At 43.7% G+C, this 22,568-nt stretch overlaps 1 protein-coding gene across 11 annotated transcripts in view; it reads right to left on the reverse strand.

Annotated features, from left to right (window-relative positions):
* usp9 (ubiquitin specific peptidase 9) overlaps positions 1-22,568 on the reverse strand; it is a 110,122-nt gene that overhangs the window by 38,507 nt on the left and 49,047 nt on the right. For 4 of the 11 annotated variants that reach the window (XM_084162717.1, XM_084162716.1, XM_084162715.1 and 1 more), the window contains exons 7-27: positions 20,219-20,334; positions 14,531-14,782; positions 14,204-14,342; positions 13,886-14,038; positions 13,167-13,271; positions 12,975-13,073; positions 10,046-10,153; positions 9,730-9,866; positions 9,011-9,049; positions 8,088-8,221; positions 6,227-6,317; positions 5,837-5,950; positions 5,429-5,657; positions 2,637-2,732; positions 2,089-2,300; positions 1,731-1,971; positions 1,429-1,578; positions 1,106-1,226; positions 715-845; positions 303-581; positions 11-136 (exon numbers count right to left, since the gene is read on the reverse strand). In XM_084162717.1, coding sequence (XP_084018843.1) covers positions 11-136; positions 303-581; positions 715-845; positions 1,106-1,226; positions 1,429-1,578; positions 1,731-1,971; positions 2,089-2,300; positions 2,637-2,732; positions 5,429-5,657; positions 5,837-5,950; positions 6,227-6,317; positions 8,088-8,221; positions 9,011-9,049; positions 9,730-9,866; positions 10,046-10,153; positions 12,975-13,073; positions 13,167-13,271; positions 13,886-14,038; positions 14,204-14,342; positions 14,531-14,782; positions 20,219-20,334 — 3,072 coding nt within the window. Of the gene's footprint in view, positions 1-10; positions 137-302; positions 582-714; positions 846-1,105; positions 1,227-1,428; positions 1,579-1,730; positions 1,972-2,088; positions 2,301-2,636; positions 2,733-5,428; positions 5,658-5,800; positions 5,951-6,226; positions 6,318-8,087; positions 8,222-9,010; positions 9,050-9,729; positions 9,867-10,045; positions 10,154-12,974; positions 13,074-13,166; positions 13,272-13,885; positions 14,039-14,203; positions 14,343-14,530; positions 14,783-20,218; positions 20,335-22,568 lie in introns of all 11 variants that reach the window. The other 7 variants (XM_084162713.1, XM_084162712.1, XM_084162709.1 and 4 more) reach the window with 2 other exon arrangements.

Genomic DNA, 22,568 nt, shown 5'->3' on the forward strand with positions numbered 1-22,568 from the left:
TCCCTCTCACCTCGTCAGAGATCTGTTGAGCTAGGCGTATAGCTACGTTGCGGAGCATACACTCAGAGGCAGGGTTGGGGATGTTCTGCAGGGCACTCTGGAGGACCAGGGCTTGGTCATGAGTGGCCTGGTTGATCTGAAGAAAGGGAGAGAGGATGTTAGCAATAACATGGCCATCACAATCCTGGTTCTACTTCGCATGCATGCGTTTGTGTGTGTGTGTGTGTGTGTACGCGTCTCTGTGTGTGTGCATGCGTGCGTCTCAGTGTGTGTGCTTGCGTGCGTGCGTCTAACCAACTAACCGGTGAGACTGGTATGGTCCCCTCAGCGTTGGGCTGGCAGGCCTCAGCCACAGCTTTAACGTGTCCGAACCCCACAGCAGTGAGCAGCAGCTTGCCGATCTTTAGGGCGTTGAGGTACGCCCCCCGCCGCGTCTCCATGTCGGCCGAAGGCAGGAAGTTGTTCCGCGTGAGCATGCTCAGTACAAGAGGCAGCCCACCACTCTTCAGGAAGTTGTACTGGAAGTCACTGGCGTCCTCCCCCAATGTGGCGCTGGCTGGCATGAGTAGGGCATACACCACCTGAGCAAGGGAGGGGGAGAGAGATGTACAAACACACACAGTGGAAGTGGTCAACAGAGAGCAAAGCGTACACCACCCGGTATGGTAATGATGAGACAGTCAATCAGCTGTGATCACACACGATGAGACCCACCTCTATGAGATAGAGGACTTGTGATGGCGAGGGGCCAAAGAAGCGTGAGTCCAGTGTGGGACTGAGGCTGTTCTCTCCCAGCTTGGCATGGTCCAGACACACGGCACGCAGGATCTCCACGGTACTGTTATCTACACAAACACAATCAACAGGCCATTTACACATCCCACGTCTTTTTTTGTTTTAACCATGTTTTGATGCTATACAGGATTTATTTTACAATTACAACCTTATATTTTGGGTTCCGATAGAGTATGACAGTTGAACTATACACATGAGGCATTTATAGTTATATTCTTCAACAGTGAATGGTATACCATTCATTTTAAGGTCTAAAAATGTATGTAGCAATTACAGATTGCCCCTATAAAGTGTGTGTGTGTGAGAGTACCTGGAGGCATGAGCTTCATGAGTACCCTGGCTCCATCTCGTAGCAGAGGCATGTTAAGGCTACAGCCCAGGTCCGCTACCTGCCACAGGAAAGAGATGTAGCGCAGGTGGAGAGACATGATCTGGAGACAGAGAGAAGAGCGAACAGACAAGGGGTTAACATTGTTCCATTTACTCATCTGCAGTCATACATTTTGAATTGTTTTCTAGGCAAGGACCGAGAGAGTTAGGCACCCTTCCTGATGAGGTGAGAGGTGAAGCGCCACTCCGGGGAAGTTTGTGTGTGTGTGTGTGTGTGTGTGTGTGTGTGTGTGTGTCGCTCACCACTCCAGGGAGACAGCTCTCCACCTCTGGGTTGGGCCCGTCGCTGAAGTGGTTGCCGTGGTTACCAGGTGAGCCGGTGGAAGAGTCCGAGGAGCTGTCTGGGCTGGACGGCATATTGGCACTCACCTGGGTCAGCTTGGCTGTGATCAACTACAGACACACAGACACCATAGGGGAGAATATAAGACATCAGACAAACCATTTCCTATAAATAATCAAAGAAGAAAATGACCTATACAAACAAGCTGTAAAGAAGGCACCTGTGACATGAGGCTCGTCAAAACACTGCTCATTACGCTTACCGTTTTATCTTTGAGGTTGAGCTGGCCAATCAGCTTTCTGTCGTCGGCCGGGTCGACGACATCCCCGCCAATGAAGAGCTCTATCTTGGTGTGCGTGGCGTTGGCCTTGATGCGTGTGAGGATGCCGCGGCGCACCGAGCCGATGGTGTCGTTGGTGTGAGACCAGATGTCCAGGTCGTCCACCTGACGGCCCTGGTTAGGGAAACGCACAGTCAACGTGATGTGCTTCCCCCGGAACGCCCTGAGAGGGACAGATAAGAGGGCGCGAGAGAGAGAAGACAGGTGAGGGTGAAGTGGTTTGTGGGAAGAAAAAGGTCAGCACAACAAGCTTAAACTCAGTGCTTCTGTGCTCCCCTACCTGGACATGGGCAGTATGGTCCTTTCCTCATGGTAGTCGCTGTCACACTCGTTGATGTACTCCTTGAGCACGGTGAGCACACGGACCATGCGGATGGCCTCCTGCCGGGCCCAGTTGATGCTGTCCTTGTCCCCGTCCAGGACACACAGCGTATCGTACGACGCCTTCAGACGGTCGAAACACGACTGGATGAAATCCTCGTGGATCTCTACCTGCATGGGGGACAGGAGGGGGAGTGAGTTCAGTAGAAGGGGATACATGTCTAATGGTTGACATACGGTTTGTCTGGAACTGCAGTGTTCCAATCCATCCCTCAGATAATGTGCAATAGTGATTCCAGAGGAATGGATTGGAAAACATTGTTACTGTACCGAGGTATCACACAGACTGTCCCGTTCAGGTTTGTATCAACTATCATTGATTGGCAATACAATAACTTTTACAGTGTTTATATTTAGGTGGCTGTCTCAAAATGGCTAGATGATTTAGGATGACCTAATAGCAGATTGAGCTGTTATTGTTAGCGGGACGAAGGGCACCCAGGTTACCTGATTGACTTGTAGTTTTGGTCCGAGGTTGGTGTAGATCTCTTTCAGCAGGTCTATAGCTCGACTGGCGATGTCATCGCTCCCTTGAATTACGACCTGGCAGGAGGAAATAACAGACGGAATCAATGGACGCCTACGGCCCTCACCATCAAACAGCCCTGGAGACAACACTGAAGAGAGAGTGTGAGTGGTATGACTCATCATCCAGACTAGAGGGTCATTAATAAGCACTCAGCAGCAGCACACAGAAACATCACCAATCACAACCACTGGTCCTGAGCTGCCCTCACACACTAACAGCAGTACATTAACCCTGTGTGTGTGTGTGTGTGTGTGTGTGTGTGTGTGTGTGTGTGTGTGTGTGTGTGTGTGTACCACGCAATGCTTACCAGCCAAATCAATAACATCAGTGAATGAGCTTTACTTAGGATGCAATAAAATAAATTATTCACAACCAAACATCGCATATGAGGAAATCATGACCTCAAATGTAGCCTAGGCCCCTACTGTGTAAACAGGCCTAATACCAAAATATACAATAACACAACTCCTGAATCAGCTATTCATAGCAAGTGAGAACAAGGTTTAGAAATCCCACATCTAAAACAAATTAAGTGAATCATCTAATATGCCCAGAGCGTGAATAACAATGTTAGAATAACACTTGAAGCCAACACAGGAAATGCAACAGATTCTCCCATTGAGGGATTACAGGCCATGTATGTCACTAAAACAAACAGATAGGCCGCTGATGCTAACTGGGTCATCCACCGCCCTCGCTCTCTCTCGCGCCCCCATCCATAGTCTAAATCAATCAGTTCAAAGCAGCTCCTGAAACAATCCCACAGAAGCCAGAGGTTTATATACACATGGAAATGACTAATGAGCATAATCTCAAATAGCAGCATTCGAGGAGATGGTCTTTGAAGTTGTGCATTTTGAATTTGGGCTTGGTGAGACAGAAAACAATATATTTTTTGCACTAGTCGCCTGTACCTGCGTCAAAATGTCAGTATTTTTAAATGGTGAGCCAATTTTTTTCAACACTTATTTACATGACTGATGAAAACTAGTTCTCATGGCTCTCTCTCTCGTCCTTCTGCAGCATACATATTGTGAGCAATATGTTTGGAATTGAATCACTATATAAACTGCGCATTTGGAAAGTATTCAGACCCCTTGACCTTTTTCACATTGTTACGTTACAGCCTTATTCTAAAAAAAAAAAAAATCTTCATCAATCTACACACAATACCCCATAATGACAAAGCAAAAACAGGTTTTTAGAAATGTTTCCAAATTTATAAAACCTAAAAAACGGAACTATCACATTTACTTAAGTATTCAGACCCTTTACTCAGTACTTTGTTGAAGCACCTTTGGCAGCAATTACAGCCTCAAGTCTTCTTGGGTATGACGCTACAAGCTTGACACACCTGTATTTGGGGGAGTTTCTCCCATTCCTCTCTGCAGATCCTCTCAAGTTCTGTCAGGTTGGATGGGGAGCGTTGCTGCACAGCTATTTTCAGGTCTCTCCAGAGATGTTAGATCGGGTTCAAGTCCGGGCCACTCAAGGACATTCAGAGACTTGTCCCGAAGCCACTTAGGGTCGTTGTTCTGTTGGAAGGTGAACCTTCGCCCCAGTCTGAGGTCCTGAGCACTCTGGAGCAGGTTTTCATCAAGGATCTCTCTGTACTTTGCTCCGTTCATTTTTGCCTCGATCCTGACTAGTCTCCCAGTCCCTGCCGCTGAAAAACATGCCCACAGCATGATGCTGCCACCACCATGCTTCACCGTTGGGATGGTGCCAGGTTTCCTCCAGACGTGACGCTTGGCATTCAGGCCAAAGAGTTCAATCTTGGTTTCATCAGACCAGATAATCTTGTTTCTCATGGTCTGAGAGTCTTTAGGTGCCTTTTGGCAAACTCCAAGCGGACTGTCATGTGCCTTTTACTGAGGAGTGGCTTCCATCTGGCCACTCTACCATAAAGGCCTGATTGGTGGAGTGCTGCAGAGATGGTTGTCCTTCTGAAAGTTCTTCCATTTCCACAGAGGAACTCCAGAGCTCTGTCAGAGTGACCATCGGGTTCTTGGTCACCTCCCTGACCAAGGCCGGGCGGCAAGCTCTAGGAAGAGTCTTGGTGGTTCCAAACTTCTTCCATTTAAGAATTATGGAGGCCACTGCGTTCTTGGGGACCTTCAATGCTGCAAAAACATTTTGGTAGCCTTACCCAGATTTGTGCCTCGTCACAATCCTGTCTTGGAGCTCTACAGACAATTCCTTTGACCTCATGGCAACTGTGGGACCTTATATAGACAGGTGTGTGCCTTTCCAAATCATGTCCAACCAATTGAATTTACCACAGGTGTACTCCAATTAAGTTGTAGAAACATCTCAAGGACGATCAATGGAAACAGGACGCACCAGAGCTCAATTTCGAGTCTCATAGCAAAAGGTGTGAATACTTGTGTAAATACATTTATTTATTTGCTAAAATTTCTATAAACCTGTTTTTTGCTTTGTCATTATGGGGTATTGTGTGTAAATTGATGAGGGAAAATAATAATTTAATCAATTTTAGAATAATGCTGTAACGTAGCAAAATGTGGAAAAAGGGAAAGAGTGAATACTTTCCGAATGCACTGTATATGTATATAAATAATTGTGAGAATCGCAATACATATCGTATCAACACCTAAGTATCGTATCTTGACTTCCCTGGCAATTCCCAGCCCTACTTACGAGTAGCAACAGCTGTCTGTTATATTGATAAGTAAGGTTTATAACTCACCCTCCAGAGGTAGTCCAGTCCTATGAGCTCCAGGTCGTCCATCATGTAGGCCCTGCGTTTGGCCACCAGCTTGCCCTCCCGGCAGTTGACAGCCTTGAAGAACCTCTCAAAGCACTTCATGCCGTTCTCCGTGAGCAGAGATGGGTCCAGCTGGAGGACGTTGTTCTCAAAGAAGTCCTTGTTGATGTCTGGGTCCAGGTCGGGCTCATCTCCCATCAGCTTGGAGTACCTGGGGATGAACAACAGAGTTGAGTTGGTGTTCTTTTGTTGTTGAGAACATTCAAGTTAAGAAAATGTAGAATATTTGACTTGTTCTCTATGAATGAGACAAAGGAAATAACGTCAATAGAAACATGTTGAAGCCATATTCACCCTTTCGAGGTGATAATATTGATGATGGCAGCGTACCATTTGAAGCAGGCCTCTCTGTCACAAAGGAAGACAGCATTTTCGGCCAGGCACTTCCAGATCTGTTTGGCCTGAGGAGCACAGAGCCACAACTGGCCATCCTTCAGCAGGAACCTGGGGACAACATAGACACATACATTAACCATGAAGATCAGACTACAGTGGCTCAGTTCATGGTTCAATTCCATTCATTGGATTCATGAAGATGGAGAGCTGGGTTGTATTCATTAGGTCACGCAAAGGAAAACATTTTAAAGAGTTTTGCAAAGGAAAACAACAATTAGTGCTTCTTATTGGACAAGTCCAGACAATGACTCCTGACTGTTTCAGTGTGTTTTCTTCAGTTTGGAGCCTAATGAATACAACAACCCTGCAGATGTGATGTCATACCTCAGGAAGTTGAGTCTCTCCTGGACTTCCTGTACGTGGCTGTAGCGACTCCCTGCCCTCACCGTCTGGGGGTCAAAGTCTGCCTGCTCGGCTACACAACACAGAGGACCATCTACATGAACCTTTAAATGTCACGCAGATACTGAGGTTTTTCAAATGGAAAACTAACATGCCAATTGCCCCAGGGTTAGATACAGAGGGTAGAGAACAGAGAAACACACTGAGTGTACAAAACATTTCCATGACAGACTGACCAGGTGAAAAGCCATGGCCACTTGTTAATCGACTGGTCGATCTTCAAGGCATTCCTAGTCGATCACCAAACATTTCTGTAGAAAAGCCAATGATAAAGGCTTGCCCTCCTTTTATTTATTTGATTTGCACTGTTGGCGGTAGGTGTACTTGATTCAGAAGCCCTGCGCACCAGGTTGGCAAAGTGTTCCCATTTTGAACCATTTCATTTGTCTGAAAAGACAAACTCCGCCTAACCGGCAGATCTATGGCTAAATTGAGTGCGCCTACTGCGCTGGCCAATTGGATTGCTCAAATCACTGTGCTTACAAGTTTGATACTAGCCTACGTGAAATTTCATAACATTTAAAACCATGACCAGAGAGAGACTGTCAAAGAAAACAGCAGAGTTGCTGTTTTTATGAGTTCATGTAAAAATATATATATATTCAGCACTGTCACTGTTTTTATTCAACACTATTACAAAACATAAAACCTCTTCTCCCTATTCCCACTCACGCTGCAATGAATGAGTAACCCTGCATTTGTATTATTATTAGCAGCTCATCATGTCCATTTTAATAAAGGAATATTTCACCTTCACTGGTCATAGGAACAACATTAATTTGTGCTCGAGTCAGATGTGACTCGAGTTTCGCCATCAGGTGGAAGACTGTCCTCTCTCTCTGGTCAGTCTCACCGGAGGAACGGCAGGAGACAGCAGGGACCGCGAGAGGATGACCCTCTGCTGCTCTCTCCTTCCCTTCGCTAAGACTAATGCAGTGTTCAAAACATCTGATAACTCTGACATCTCCGACTTCAGTGTGTTCAATACAACTGAAAAAAAGAAAATATAGATCCGACTGGGGAAAATCGTTTTGAACAGTCATCCAACTCGGAATTGTTGGAAACTCTGGCATATTTCTAGAGCCCCGACTTTTCGACCTGAACATCACGGACGTCGTGATTTTACCTCAAACATCATTCCTACAGAACTGTTTTTAATGGGTTAATGTTACATTTTTTAAGTCATGTTTAAAAAAAACTGAGCGGTAGATCTCGGCTTGCTTTTTGACTGCGAAAGTGATCTTTACTCAGAAAAGGGAGGTGACCACTGGTGTAGATGAAGAGGAGGAGATAGGTTAAATCATTATTTTCAAGCCTTGAGGCAATTGAGACATGGATTGTGTATGTGTGCCATTCAGAGGGTGAATGGGCAAGACAAAATATTTAAGTGCCTTTGAACAGGATATGGTAGTAAGTGCCAGGCGCACCGGTTTGAGTGTGTCAAGAACTGCAGCGCTGCCATGTTTTTCACGCTGAACAATTTCCTGTGTGTATCAAAAATGGTCCACCACAAAAAGGACATCCAGCCTACTTGACAACTGTGGGAAGCATTGGAGTAAATATGGGCCAGCATCCCTGTGGAACACTTTCAACACCTTGTAGAGTCCAAGACCCGACGAATTGAGGCTGTTCTGAGGGCAAAAGGGGGTGCAACTCAATATTAGGAAGGTGCTCCTAATGTTTTGTACACTCAGTGTAGTATTTCTGAAGAAGTCTGAAAGTCAAGAATGAGGCAATCGTGATTAATGAGAAAATCTAATCTACTGTGTCAGGTGGGCCGTACCTTTAGAGAACTGCCTCATGGTCTCCATGTAGGCAGAGAGGTTCTCAGCCACCAGCGTGACCAGAGCATGGTTGTGTTGGAGCTGGTTGATCAGGTCATGACGATAGAACACATGAGGACTCCTCTGGGTCTGACTGTATAGCAGAGAGAGATATGGAGAGAGAAAGAGAGAAAGATAGTTGAAGGGAGAGAGAGCGAGGGAGAGAGATGGTGGAAAAGAGAGACAGAAAAGTTCAGAGCCTTAGCCCCCATGTCCATGACAAGTAGACAACATCAACTTTTACTCCCACCCCTACTAATGAAATGATTACAATGATTTATGTGTAGAATTAGTGGAATGTGGTTGCTTCTCTGCATCTGTAGTAAAGAAAGCAATATTGGTATATCCAGTGTTCTAACCAGTAACCCATGATCTGTGTGTGTGTGTGTGTCTGTAGCAAGAGGAATGTTGAGGAATTTCAGTCTTAAAATTACTAGGATGTTGTGTTTCGGAAATGTGAGTATGCAGCACCCTCAGAAATGTCCCCAAAATGTCGCCCTGCAAACAGTCAGTGATTGGAGCTAAGAAGAGCTGGTGCAGAAAGAGATGCATTTGAGCGTGACACCCTATTCCCTATGTATTGCACTACATTTGCACCCAATTCCCCAAATAATGCACTACTTGACAAGAGCCCTGTGTGGCTCTGGTGAAAAGTAGTGCACTATTTGGGGTCATTTGTGGCTCTGGTCAAAGGTAGTGCAGCAGTTTATAAGGAATAGGGTGTCATTTGAGATTTACCCTGAGAGAGGTTTGCTAAAGCAGATTAATGAATGAAAATAAACATTACAGATCTGTTGCACCATCTGAGAGAGAGTAAATTAGACATTATTTACCATTTATAAAAAAATTGCCATAATATCCCCCAAATTAGCTGTCAACTTACCCCGCTAAGTTCGTTTGTATGTTAATAGGAATTTTCTTTCTGAAAAACAACAGGCATGTGGTGTGCTACATATTTGCTGCATTTACTTGTACTACTTCAGTCAGTACAACTGCACGTTGTTATTAAAAGCAGCAACTTATTCAACAATCTCTATGCTACTTTGAGCTCAGCGTTTAAGAAGCAAGACACATTCGCTCAGTTTTAGTCTTTAAGAATGCTCCCTGTCTAAGCATTAGTGAAAACTGGTCAAACTAGATGGCAAGGTCAATGACAGACTGTTGACAGAAAATCCCTGTTTACTAAATAGTTGGCATGCCTCAGCCTCTCTGGAAATGTTATTAAAATGCCAGAGACATCAGGTGTCAGCTATGTGAAAAATCAAGGCCATGCTTTAAAGGCGTAGAGCAAATGTATAGCCAAGCACAGCATTCTGAGCACAACAAAAAACTTTTTTTATTTTTTAAATGGGGTGAAATATTTCAATATTTAAAATGTTGCAGATATAAATGTATAGTATAGAGCTGACAATTCCCTTTTCTACATGACAAAAAACATGTCTGCTCTACACTGTGCATTTCTATCTGTTACGTTATGTCCTGAATAATACTCAATTCGTACTAATTCTGTTTCCATATCTTTGTCAATCACTAGCATGTTCAACAGTTGATGAACTATGTCCCTCCTCCAAGCCCGTAGTTGAATTCTGACCATCTCCTTACCTAAGATTCTGAGGAGCCTCTCCGAACAGGCTACAGATCTCTCGGATCTGCTTTAGTGCAGGAATCACCCATTTGTCATTGGTGCGCAATTCTTCTATGAAGCGATCGATCCACTGGATCTTCTGCGTGTCTCTATCCTGAAATGAACACAAACATAAACATCAGTATTCAAGGAAAACACACACACACAGCCATAAGCCGATCCTTGCAAACACTCCAACAGACCCCTTAAAATACATCTTCATTGATTGGTTCTCAGTACCTTGAGCTGTGTGGGAAAGCAGTCGCCTGGCTCTTGACCGGTACCTAGTATTACCTGAGAGCAACTGTAGTCCAATATCTTGATGTGAGCACTGAGGGCCTGGTCCATGATGTCTACAGGCACGTCGTCGCTGTGAGCCAGGTTCCACAACAGGTTCAGCACCTTGTGGTGAGAGGAGGAGAGTAGCCTTCAGTACTCATATCCAAACAGGGCACAAGAGCTGGAAAAATACATATCTTTAACCAGGGCTCGACATTTGGAAACCCCTCGGGCCAGTCTATCATCCCAGTCAGTGGCCCGCTTGGTCCAGTGAAGATAATATTGTAATAATGCTATTTTTAATCTAGGATATATAACGGTTTTTAAAAAAACATAGGAATTCCCAAAGCTGTTAGTTCGTTATGTACACTGAACAAAAATAAGCACAACATGTAAAGTGTTGGTCCCATGTTTCATGAGCTGAAAAAAAATATCCCAGAAATGTTCCATATGCACAAAAAGTTTGAGAATTTGGCAGTACGTCAAACCGGCCTCACAACCGAAGACCACATGTAACCACGCCAGCCCAGGACCTCCACATTCGGCTTCTTAAACTGCAGGACCGTCTGAGGAGTATTTCTGTCTGTAATAAAGCCCTTGTGTCCAATTTGTAAGTCGCTCTGGATAAGAGCGTCTGCTAAATGACTTAAATGTAAATGTAAATGTGAGGAAAAAACGCATTCTGATTTGCTGGGCCTGGCTCCCCAGTGGCTGCACCCCTGCCCAGTCATTTGAAATCCATAGTTGAATTTATTTCAATTTACTGATTACCTAATATGAACTGTAACTCACAAAAATTGTAGAAATTGTTGCATGTTGCGTTTATATTTTTGTTTATCACGCACGCGCCGCACACATAGCCTAGTTTGAGATAATCTGTTGGGCAGAGAGAGCACGCAGCTGTCAAACAGCTGGTTGTTTCGTGGAGCAGCTCACCGAAGACCGACAGCAGTAGGGGTAGGAAAGATGTTGCAAGTTATGATATCTACCTGTAAATGCTAAGGCCAGAAAGGGTATGCAAACCAGGTATTTAAAAAGTCCTGAAACATTTGAAATGTGCAATTCAGTCATCATGGAATACCCTATCTTGAATTCAGACATTTCATCTAGGCTATTTGGTCCTTGAAAAGTCCTTGACGTTCCGGTAGCTGATTTAGAAGTTCAACGGCTCCAATATAATTAGGCCTATTCGTGATGTCATTTCTGATCAGTTTTTATGAGCGATGTAGCCACTTTTGTTTGTTTCCCGCCATTTCAATTGATAGGTGCTGCGCTAGTCGGTTGCTTTTGTTGTGGTAAAACCATGTACGGTTATTATGCGCAAAACAACATTGAATGTTGGCTTCAACTTCGTTTCCATAGAAACAGTCATTACAAAGGGAACCCTAATGTATACTTTTTTTCATACATTTTTTGGTGAAGTTATATTTCTATAGGCTATTACAACAATTAAATACACTGCTCAAAAAAATAAAGGGAACACTAAAATAACACATCCTAGATCTGAATGAATGAAATAATCTTATTAAATACTTTTTTCTTTACATAGTTGAATGTGCTGACAACAAAATCACACAAAAATTATCAATGGAAATCAAATGTATCAACCCATGGAGGTCTGGATTTGGAGTCACCCTCAAAATTAAAGTGGAAAACCACACTACAGGCTGATCCAACTTTGATGTAATGTCCTTAAAACAAGTCAAAATGAGGCTCAGTAGTGTGTGTGGCCTCCACGTGCCTGTATGACCTCCCTACAACGCCTGGGCATGCTCCTGATGAGGTGGCGGATGGTCTCCTGAGGGATCTCCTCCCAGACCTGGACTAAAACATCCGCCAACTCCTGGACAGTCTGTGGTGCAACGTGGCGTTGGTGGATGGAGCGAGACATGATGTCCCAGATGTGCTCAATTGGATTCAGGTCTGGGGAACGGGCGGGCCAGTCCATAGCATCAATGCCTTCCTCTTGCAGGAACTGCTGACACACTCCAGCCACATGAGGTCTAGCATTGTCTTGCATTAGGAGGAACCCAGGGCCAACCGCACCAGCATATGGTCTCACAAGGGGTCTGAGGATCTCATCTCGGTACCTAATGGCAGTCAGGTTACCTCTGGCGAGCACATGGAGGGCTGTGCGGCCCCCCAAAGAAATGCCACCCCACACCATGACTGACCCACCGCCAAACCGGTCATGCTGGAGGATGTTGCAGGCAGCAGAACGTTCTCCACGGCGTCTCCAGACTCTGTCACGTCTGTCACATGTGCTCAGTGTGAACCTGCTTTCATCTGTGAAGAGCACAGGGCGCCAGTGGCGAATTTGCCAATCTTGTGTGGGTTGTTCACTCCGTCTCATGCTACCACTAGAGTGAAAGCACCGCCAGCATTCAAAAGTGACCAAAACATCAGCCAGGAAGCATAGGAACTGAGAAGTGGTCTGTGGTCACCACCTGCAAAACCAGTCCTTTATTGGGGGTGTCTTGCTAATTGCCTATAATTTCCACCTGTTGTCTATTCCATTTGCACAACAGCATGTGAAATGTATTGTCAATCAGTGTTGCTTCCTAAGTGGACAGTTTGATTTCACAGAAGTGTGATTGACTTGGAGTTACATTGTGTTGTTTAAGTGTTCCCTTTATTTTTTTGAGCAGTGTATAAAATGTAGGTCCTTGAAAATTACAATTAGGTGCTTGAAAAAAGTCCTTGAAAGTCCTTGCATTTGACTTACCAATGTCTGTATGAACCCAGTATAGGTTACTTGCTCAGCCCCAATGGAAGACAAAATCACCTGCTATTGAAATTGTGCTCGCATCATTCGCTTTCCTGTCAAGATCTTGACCTGGTCAGAATTTTCTTTCATTTGGACCAGTAGCTTTCATTTGGCACTGACCCTGTGTGCCACTGGCAAATTTACCTGAATGTCGAGCCCTGCTAAACCCATGATTACCTTGTGGGCCATCACTCCATCCTTGTCGTCCTCCGCCAGACGACGGATCAGCTCCAGCAGCTTCTCACGCTGCTTCTTACTGGCGTTCGTCCAACTCGCCTGCAGGCCGCAAAACACACCACCACGGGGGTTAGGAGAGCTGTGTGTGTGTGCGTGCGTGTGTGTGCGTGTTTGCGGAGAGAGGTCTCTCACCTTGAAGCAGTCAAAGAGGTGGTCGAGCTGCTCAGGAGAGAAGTCCCAGGCCAGCTTGGCCAGGAGGTCGTGGACGTTCTTCACAATGGCCTCATGTTTACCAGCCTGCGGGTGGAACAACGTGTCAACAAACATGCAAACAATCACACTGCTGGATTACCATCGGTTTCCAGTCTTGAATTTCCGATAGAGAAGATGCAGGAGCACATAAACATAATTAAAATGGACTGAGCCATGCTTAGGAAAGGGCGTTTTGAGCAGATCAAACCCAATGACCTGGAAATGCCCCAGGTACGACATCGGGATTTCCCATTCTGCTTTTAGAGCCGTTATGGGTAGGGCCATGCTTTTTGTTGCCCTTTTTGAGGCACTGTGCTTTTACCGGTATTTCCAGCATTATCCACTAGTGTTGCTGCAGGTAAAAAAATACTAGGACATCTTCTGTATCACACCACCAAACACACACGCACAACCAGACATTGATTGATTGATTGATTGATTGGAAACGGCTTGTGTCAATTACACAATATTTCCTAGGATTTTTCACCTGCAGCAACACTAGTGGATAATGCTGGAAATACTGGCAACAAGTACACCAAAAAGCATCGCCCTAGTTATAGGTCATACCCCTTTCACCTGAACCATGCACAATCTGTTTGATAATCAATGGTTCGCTCTTCAAACACACGCACACAAACACGTACACACATACACAGTACCTGTGCAGCCCAGATGTTATCCAGGTCCTGCATGGTAAGAGATTTCTCTTTGATGACGAAGCGAAGTATCTTCTCTAGTTTTTCTACGTACTGAGGCTGGTGCAGACTGTCCCTCAGCACGATGGACAGGATGTGGTTCTGCTGGATCCACTCCTGAGAGACAGAGACATCTTTCAATCTCCACTCAAACACCAACAGTTCTGCCGACTATGCCACCAGAAACCACACTAAGGTATACTCTCTATATTACGCACTTTGTGACAAAGCGCTTGTGATAGCGTTATACAAATACATTTGATTGATTGGTGGTTAACTCACCGCCATGCGTTCTGCGGTAAGCCACTCCTCCTCCTCAGGGTTGCCATGTCGATGTGTGTAATAGGACACAGTTGAGATTACCTTGTTTACTTCGTTTAGTGCATTCATTTTGCCATTAAAAGAGGAAATTTGCAATAACCTGCGGATGAAAACAACCACCACAGATTACTATCAACAAATACTTCACATATGGGCAATTCCTAAAAGTCTACAAAACCCTTATTGACATTAATACATGATTTGTGCACATCTCAGATTAGCATTCAGCCAACAGTTACAAAGACAGGTGTTTTAAAACAAAACCTTTAAGATTTGAAGCAAACTCACCTAAGAATCATTTTTAACCTAAAAATCTCTAAGCTCTTCACAGTTTCCTCCTGCCCAGGCACCCTGGAGGCCAGGTTCTTCAGGGACTTGATGATCATGGAGAGGGCGTCATTTTTGGCTTCATTCTTGGCCTCCTTCTTCAGCTCCTCATCGGTCAGGTTCTCCAGAAACTGAGGTACCATCTCGATGATGGGCAGGAAGTACTTCTTCACCGTGTGCAACGTGAGGAACTCGTAACACTGCCCAAAAGGCCTAGAGGACAACACAAAACAGTCGCAACACATTTACATTTTAATCATTTAGCAGACTCTCTTATCCAGAGCGACTTACAGTTAGTGAGTGCATACATTTTCATACTCCAGTAGACCACGTCTTTCCCATAGCTCTATATAGGGTTCATACACATTTTGACAGATGGAATTTCATGAATTTTCCATTACTCTCCATGACATTTACCCACATTTCCATGACCAACAATTGGCGGCATCTCATTTACATTTACATTTTAGTCATTTAGCAGACGCTCTTATCCAGAGCGACTTACAGTTAGTGAATACATATTTTTTTTTATACTGGCCCCCCGTGGGAATCGAACCCACAACCCTGGCGTTGCAAACGCCATGCTCTATCAACTAAGCTACATCCCTGCCGGCCATTCCCTCCCCTACCCTGGACGACGCTGGGCCAATGTGCGCCGCCCATGAGTCTCCCGGTCGCGGCCGGCTGCGACAGAGCCTGGATTCGAACCAGGATCTCTAGTGGCACAGTTAGCACTGCGATGCAGTGCCTTAGACCACTGCGCCACTCAGGAGCTACAATGCATGTATAAAAAAGTATGCATAATGTGATACTGGGAGGCTGCTCTCTGATCCCATGTACCATCTTCTGTCGTTGTGCAAGGAACTAAACCCCCCACAAAGTAGAATACCTGTTAGGCAACTGTATAAAACACATGGTCAACCCTAAGTCTGGAGAGCTACTGGGTGTGCAGGCTTTTGATCAAGCCCTGCTCAAACACAGAGCCAGTTCATCAGGTTCCAGTTGAGATGCTAATTTCTAAAATGTGGTTTGTTAGTGGGGGACTAGAATAAAAAAGTCTGCACACTCATTAGCTCTCCTGGAGGATGGTTGACCACCCTTGATGTATAACATTGCAACATTACAACCAAATACGTTTTTTGCCTTTTGAAATAATTCGCTCATTCAATATATCAAAGATTAATTGGCTATGGTAGGCTACAAATATTGTTATTCAGCTGAAGCAAGCCCACATACCTTCTTTAGAAAATGTTGTGAGTTTAGTCATATTTAGCTGACTAGCATCTATTGAGTTGCAATGTCCCATACATTGGATGCCCAAATCAACTGTACAAAACAAGTTTTGAAGCCACATAAACAAAGACTACAAATATTTTCTTAAAAGTACAGTTTGTGATTCTAAAATTATTTTAATTCACATGACTAAATTCACTGCGATTGAACCGAATCCCAACTAATAATGGCAGAGTGAATTGTTAGTTTTGTCAAAAAGAATCATATGAATCGTTCAAAAAAGTTAATCAACTTTGAATGGCCTTATTCGCAAATGTCGTGGAAAGTGTTTTGGGACATGAACACATGCTAATAATAGCTAAACAGTAAACTAGAGGGTACTAGTTTGGCTACCTAGTTATTAGTCTGTTCACGATCATATTTTACTGGCCTACCTGCTGCTGCAATGTCCTACTGTGTGTCTCCCCTTTAGTTACGGCCCAATCACATGCAGGTGATGCGTATAACAAAACGCCCTAAAGTGTCATTCCGATCCTGATTGATATGTTGATTTCTTTTTTTTTTATAAAATATTTAAAAACATTTTAGTCATTTAGCAGAGGCGCTTATCCAGAGCGATTTACAGTTAGTGAGTGCATACATTATTAATTTTTTCATACTGGCCCCCCGTGGGAATCGAACCCACAACCCTGGCGTTGCAAGCGCCATGCTCTACCAACTGAGCTACACGGGGTCACAAACCATGCCTAAATAACTTACATTAATAGAAATTATTAAAAACATTACCATGAATATTCCAAACCTTTTTGGATTTGATAATTTTCCAAATATTTTAAAGGCCTGGAAAACACTATTTTAAAATTCCATTAGTTTTACAGGATTTTCATGACCGTACGAACCCAGTCTATCGTTTGAAGCATGTTTCTTAAAAAACAGAATTGTTGGTTTGATTGTTGTATGGCCACATTAATGCATCTGCTAAATGACAACATCAATCTAGTCATGAAGACAGCCATTACAGCAAGAACCTGAGGCCTTCTTTACTGATGACACGGTGGGATGATACACACTGGTGGGGCATGGGGTGAGTTAGCCCTACAGTGGCTTGCGAAAGTATTCACCCCCCTTGGCATTTTTCCTTCAAATTCTGACCAGTTTCCCAGTCCCTGCCGATGAAAAAGATCCCCACAGCATAATGCTGCCACCACCATGCTTCACTGTGGGGATGGTATTCTCTGGGTGATGAGCGGTTTGCGCCAGACATAGCGTTTTCCTTGATGGCCAAAAAGCTCAATTTTAGTCTCATCTGACCAGAGTACCTTCTTCCATATGTTTGGGGAGTCTCCCACATGCCTTTTGGCTAACACCAAACATGTTTGCTTATTTTTTTCTTTAAGCAATGGCTTTTTTCTGGCCACTCTTCCGTAAAGCACAGCTCTGTGGAGTGTACGGTTTAAAGTGGTCCTATGGACAGACTCCAATATCCGCTGTGGAGCTTTGCAGCTCCTTCAGGGTTATCTTTGGTCTCTTGTTGCCTCTCTCTTTGGTGGGCGGCCCTCTCTTGGCAGGTTCGTTGTGGTGCCATATTCTTTCCATTTTTAATAATGGAGCTAATGGTGCTCCGTGTGATGTTCAAAGTTTGATATTTTTTTATAACCCAACCCTGATCTGTACTTCTCCACAACTTTGTCCCTGACCTGTTTGGAGAGCTCCTTGGTCTTCATGGTGCCGCTTGCTTGCTTGGTGGTGCCCCTTGCTTAATGGTGTTGCAGACTCTGGGGCCTTTCAGAACAGGTGTATATATACTGAGATCATGTGACAGATCATGTGACACAGAGGTGGACTTTAACTAATTATGTGACTTCTGAAGGAAATTGGTTGCACCAGATCTTATTTAGGGGCTTCATAGCAAAGGGGCTGAATACATATGCACGCACCACTTTTCCGTTATTTATTATTTCTAATTTTTTGAAAATGTTTTTTTTTTTTTTCATTTCACCAATTTGGACTATTTTGTCCATTACATGAAATCCAAATAAAAATCAATTTAAATTACAGGTTGTAATGCAACAAAATAAGAAAAAAACGCCAAGGGGGATGAATACTTTTGCAAGGCACTGTATATAGACTAAATTTGGCTTCATGTTTCATATGAAGTGAATATGTGGGGGGACTAGATACATAAAGTGCTTTCATTTCTAAACTGTAAAACATATGTGTGGAAATATCCTCGAATAAAAGGTGATATTCTGTACTGTCGCCTCATATATAAAATGTTCTCAAATCCAAAATACTGCGTATAAAGCCAAATTTAACAAATTTTATTTCACTGTCCAAATAAATACAGAGGAGTGTAATGGAGAAAGCACTTGGAAATGTAGTGAAATGTGCTATTTAAATGTAATCCATTAAAGCAGGGGTTTTCAAACTTGTCTTGCACAGGGACTCCCCACCCAGGCAAACTGGCAACCCCGGGACACCCATTATATGTCAGCAAAAAAAAAAAAAAAAAAAAACATTTATCATCAGGTGAATGATGATGTCAAGCAATAAACATTTTAACTTGAATAGATTTGGTAGACACATTTTTTTGACCTCCCCACAGTTCATTGGAAGAGGAACTAACAGCTAGAAATGTACAGTGCTTTCGGAAAGTATTCAGACCCCTTGACCTTTTCCACATTTTGTTAGTCTTATTCTGAAATTGATTAAATTGATTTTTTTTCGCATTAATCTACAAACAATACCCCATAATGACAAAGCAAAAACAGGTTTAAGGATTTTTTTTGCAATTGTATTTAATGTAAAAAACTGAAATATAACATTTACATAAGTATTCAGACCCTTTAATCAGTACTTTGTTGAAGCACCTTTGGCAGCGATTACAGCCTCAAGTCTTCTTGGGTGTGACACTACAAGCTTGGCACACCTGTATTTGGAGAGTTTCTCCCATTCTTCTCTGCAGATCCTCTCAAGCTCGGTCAGGTTGGATGGGGAGCGTCGCTGCACAGCTATTCTCAGGTCTCTCCAGAGATTTTTTTTTTTTATCGGGTTCAAGTCTGGGCTCTGGATGGGCCACTCAAGGACATTCAGAGACTCAAGTACATAAAGATCCTTGGTGACAACCTGCTCCAGAGCGCTCAGGACCTCAGACTGGGATGAAGCCTCTCCTGTGTTGTCTTGGCTTGGTGCTTAGGGTCGTTGTCCCGTTGGAAGGTGAACCTTCGCCCCAGTCTGAGGTCCTGAGCGCTCTGGAGCAGGTTGTCACCAAGGATCTTTATGTACTTTGCTCCGTTTATCTTTCCCTCGATCCTGACTAGTCTCCCTGTCCCTGCCGCTGAAAAACATCACCACAGCATAATGCTGCCACCACCATGCTTCACCGTAGGGATGGTGCAAGGTTTCTTCCAGATGTGACGCTTGGCATTCAGGCCAAAGAGTTCAATCTTGGTTTCATCAGACCAGATAATCTTGTCTCTCATGGTCTGAGAGTCCTTTAGGTGCCTTTTGGCAAACTCCAAGCGGGCTCTCATGTGTCTTTCACTGAGGAGTAGCTTCCGTCTGGCCACTCTACCATAAAAGGCCTGATTGATGGAGTGCTGCAGAGATGGTTGTCCTTCTGGAAGGTTCTCCCATCTCCACAGAGAAACTCCGGAGCTCTGTCAGAGTGACCATCGGGTTCTTGGTCACCTTCCTGACCAAGGCCCTTCTCCCCCAATTGCTCAGTTTTACCCAGGGGGCCAGCTCTAGGAATAGTCTTGGTGGTTCCAAACTTCTTCCATTTAAGAATGATGAGGCCACTGTGTTCTTGAGGACCTTCAATATTGCAGAAATCTTTTGGTACCCTTCCACAGATCTGTGCCTTGACACAATCCTGTCTCGGAGCTCTACGGACAATTCCTTCAACCTCATGGCTTGGTTTTTGCTCTCACATGCACTGTCAACTGTGGGACCTTATATAGACAGGTGTGTGCCTTTCCAAATCAAGTCCAATCAATTGAATTTACCACAGGTTGAGTACAATCAACTTGTAGAAACATCAAGGATGATCAATGGAAACAGGATGCACCTGAGCTCAATTTCGAGCCTCATAGCAAAGGGTCTGAATACTTATGTAAATAAGGTATTTTTGTTTTTAATTTTTTATACATTTGCAAAAATTTCTAAAAACCTGTTTGCACTTTGTCATTATGGGGTATGTGCGTAGACTGATGAGGGAAAAAATTATTTTATCAATTTCAGAATAAGGCTGTAACGTAGCAAAATGTGGAAAAGGGGAGGGGTCTGAATACTTTCCGAATACACTGTATATAAGAAAATTGTGTAGTTTTGAAGCCAATTTCCCTAGGTGGCCAGTGACCCCAGTTTGAGAACCCCTGCATTAAAGTGTGCGTGTGTGTTCACAGGCCAACTCACTTGATAAGTGCGGCGATGATCTGGACGTTCAGTGCTTGGCCACCTATGAAGCGATCGTGCAGTGTTTGAAACCCATTTAACGAGCCAAATTTGTTTATTAAATCCACCAACCAGCCCTGTGAACGAAGAGCAAAAAAGAACAACACACATGGTAAAGACCCTCACCCTCTGACCATTATTCACTCAAGCTGTTCAGCTATACAAATACATCCCTCAATCAAATCAAATGTTATGTCACGTGCCGAATACAACAGTGAAATGCTTATTTACAAGCCCTTAACCAACACAGTTTTAAGAAAGAATAACACAACAAAAATCACAAAAAAATACAATATAAAATAATACGAAATATCAGTTACAAATAATTAAAGAGCAGCAGTAAAAATAACAATAGCGAGGCTATATACAGGGGGTACCAGTACCGAGTCAATGTGCGGGGGCACCGGTTAGTCGAGGTAATATGTACATGTAGGTACAGTGGGGGGAAAATATTTAGTTAGCCACCAATTGTGCAAGTTCTCCCACTTAAAAAGATGAGAGGCCTGTAATTTGCATCATAGGTACACGTCAACTATGACAGACAAAATGAGGAAAAAAATTCCAGAAAATCACATTGTAGGATTTTTTATGAATTTATTTGCAAATTATGGTGGAAAATAAGTATTTGGTCACCTACAAACAAGCAAGATTTCTGGCTCTCACAGACCTGTAACTTCTTCTTTAAGAGGCTCCTCTGTCCTCCACTCGTTACCTGTATTAATGGCACCTGTTTGAACTTGTTATCAGTATAAAAGACACCTGTCCACAACCTCAAACAGTCACACTCCAAACTCCACTATGGCCAAGACCAAAGAGCTGTCAAAGGACACCAGAAACAAAATTGTAGACCTGCACCAGGCTGGGAAGACTGAATCTGCAATAGGTAAGCAGCTTGGTTTGAAGAAATCAACTGTGGGAGCAATTATTAGGAAATGGAAGACATACAAGACCACTGATAATCTCATTTTGTCTGTCATAGTTGATGTGTACCTATGATGAAAATTACAGGCCTCTCATCTTTTTAAGTGGGAGAACTTGCACAATTGGTGGCTGACTAAATACTTTTTTCCCCCACTGTAGAGTTAGTGACTATGCATAGATAATAAACAGAGAGTAGCAGCAGCGTAAAATAGTTTGGTTAGCCATGTGATTAGATGTTCAGGAGTCTTATGGCTTGGGGGTAGAAGCTGTTTAGCCCTCTTCACGACTGTCTTGGTGTGCTTGGACCATGTTAGTTTGTTTGTGATGTGGACACCAAGGAACTTGAAGCTCTCAACCTGCTCCACTACAGCCCTGTCGATGAGAATTTCCTGTAGTCCACAATCATCTCCTTTGTCTTGTGTGTAATCCCTCTCATCTCGCAGCTATTACACAGAAAGGGTTGATTGAAGAGAAAATCATAGGAGAACTGCTTGGCTTCTGATTCAACCCACAGGCCCATATCAGAGGCTGCAGCAGTGTTCGTATTGGGCTGACTGCAATCTACGGCAGACAGGCAGCTGCCGCCTTTGCTTCCCTCCGCAACAATGTTCACATTGATCCCCCCCCCGGCCCACGCTCCAGTCATCGCGCTTTTCATAGAAGAACTCACTCTCCCTGGCATCATCTCATTTAAACTCCACAACACTTGAGTGCATCCTTTTATTGTATTTTCATCCCTATTCCATTTTCTACGCAGTACACGGAGGGATCCTCCTTTGTTTCTGTGCGCTGGCCCTAAGGCGGCAAGCCCGGAGCAAATAACACTGCTCTGTAGATTTGTTCCAAGAAAATAAATTGCAGGCCAACTGCCTATTTGGAGGGAGGGGACGGACAAAAAAACCTGTTCTCTGTTCCTATGGCAATCGCAGATATCCAGAGGATATTTTATTTAGTCTTGATTCAAAAAAATTCAGACATTTCTCATTGTGCAGATATGAAAAGATTTAGATGGGAGAGAAAGATACATTTACACAGTATAGCCTAAATCAGTCCCAGCACAGTTTATAAAAAAATCCTCAGTAATTTATTTTAGTTGATCCACCTGGCTACAAGTAAAGTGATGTTTATTGGTGATTTTGTAAACAGATCTTGGCAAACAGGAGTGGGTTACGTTTTGGGCCTATGTGCAGTGGTAACACTCCCTGGCACTCGGGATGGGCATTTGAAATGTTTTGACTGTTCCAATACCCTCATGATATTTATTTGGACTAATTGAATGGAGAAAAATATATATATTTTTAGAACAAGGCCCGCACTGGATTTTTATTTATCTACATGCCAAAAGATGGCAAAAATCATTAATTTATCATAACCATTACAGATAACAAAT

This window comes from Coregonus lavaretus (assembly GCF_964263955.1).
Source record: "Coregonus lavaretus genome assembly, chromosome: 5".
NCBI lineage: Eukaryota > Metazoa > Chordata > Actinopteri > Salmoniformes > Salmonidae > Coregonus > Coregonus lavaretus.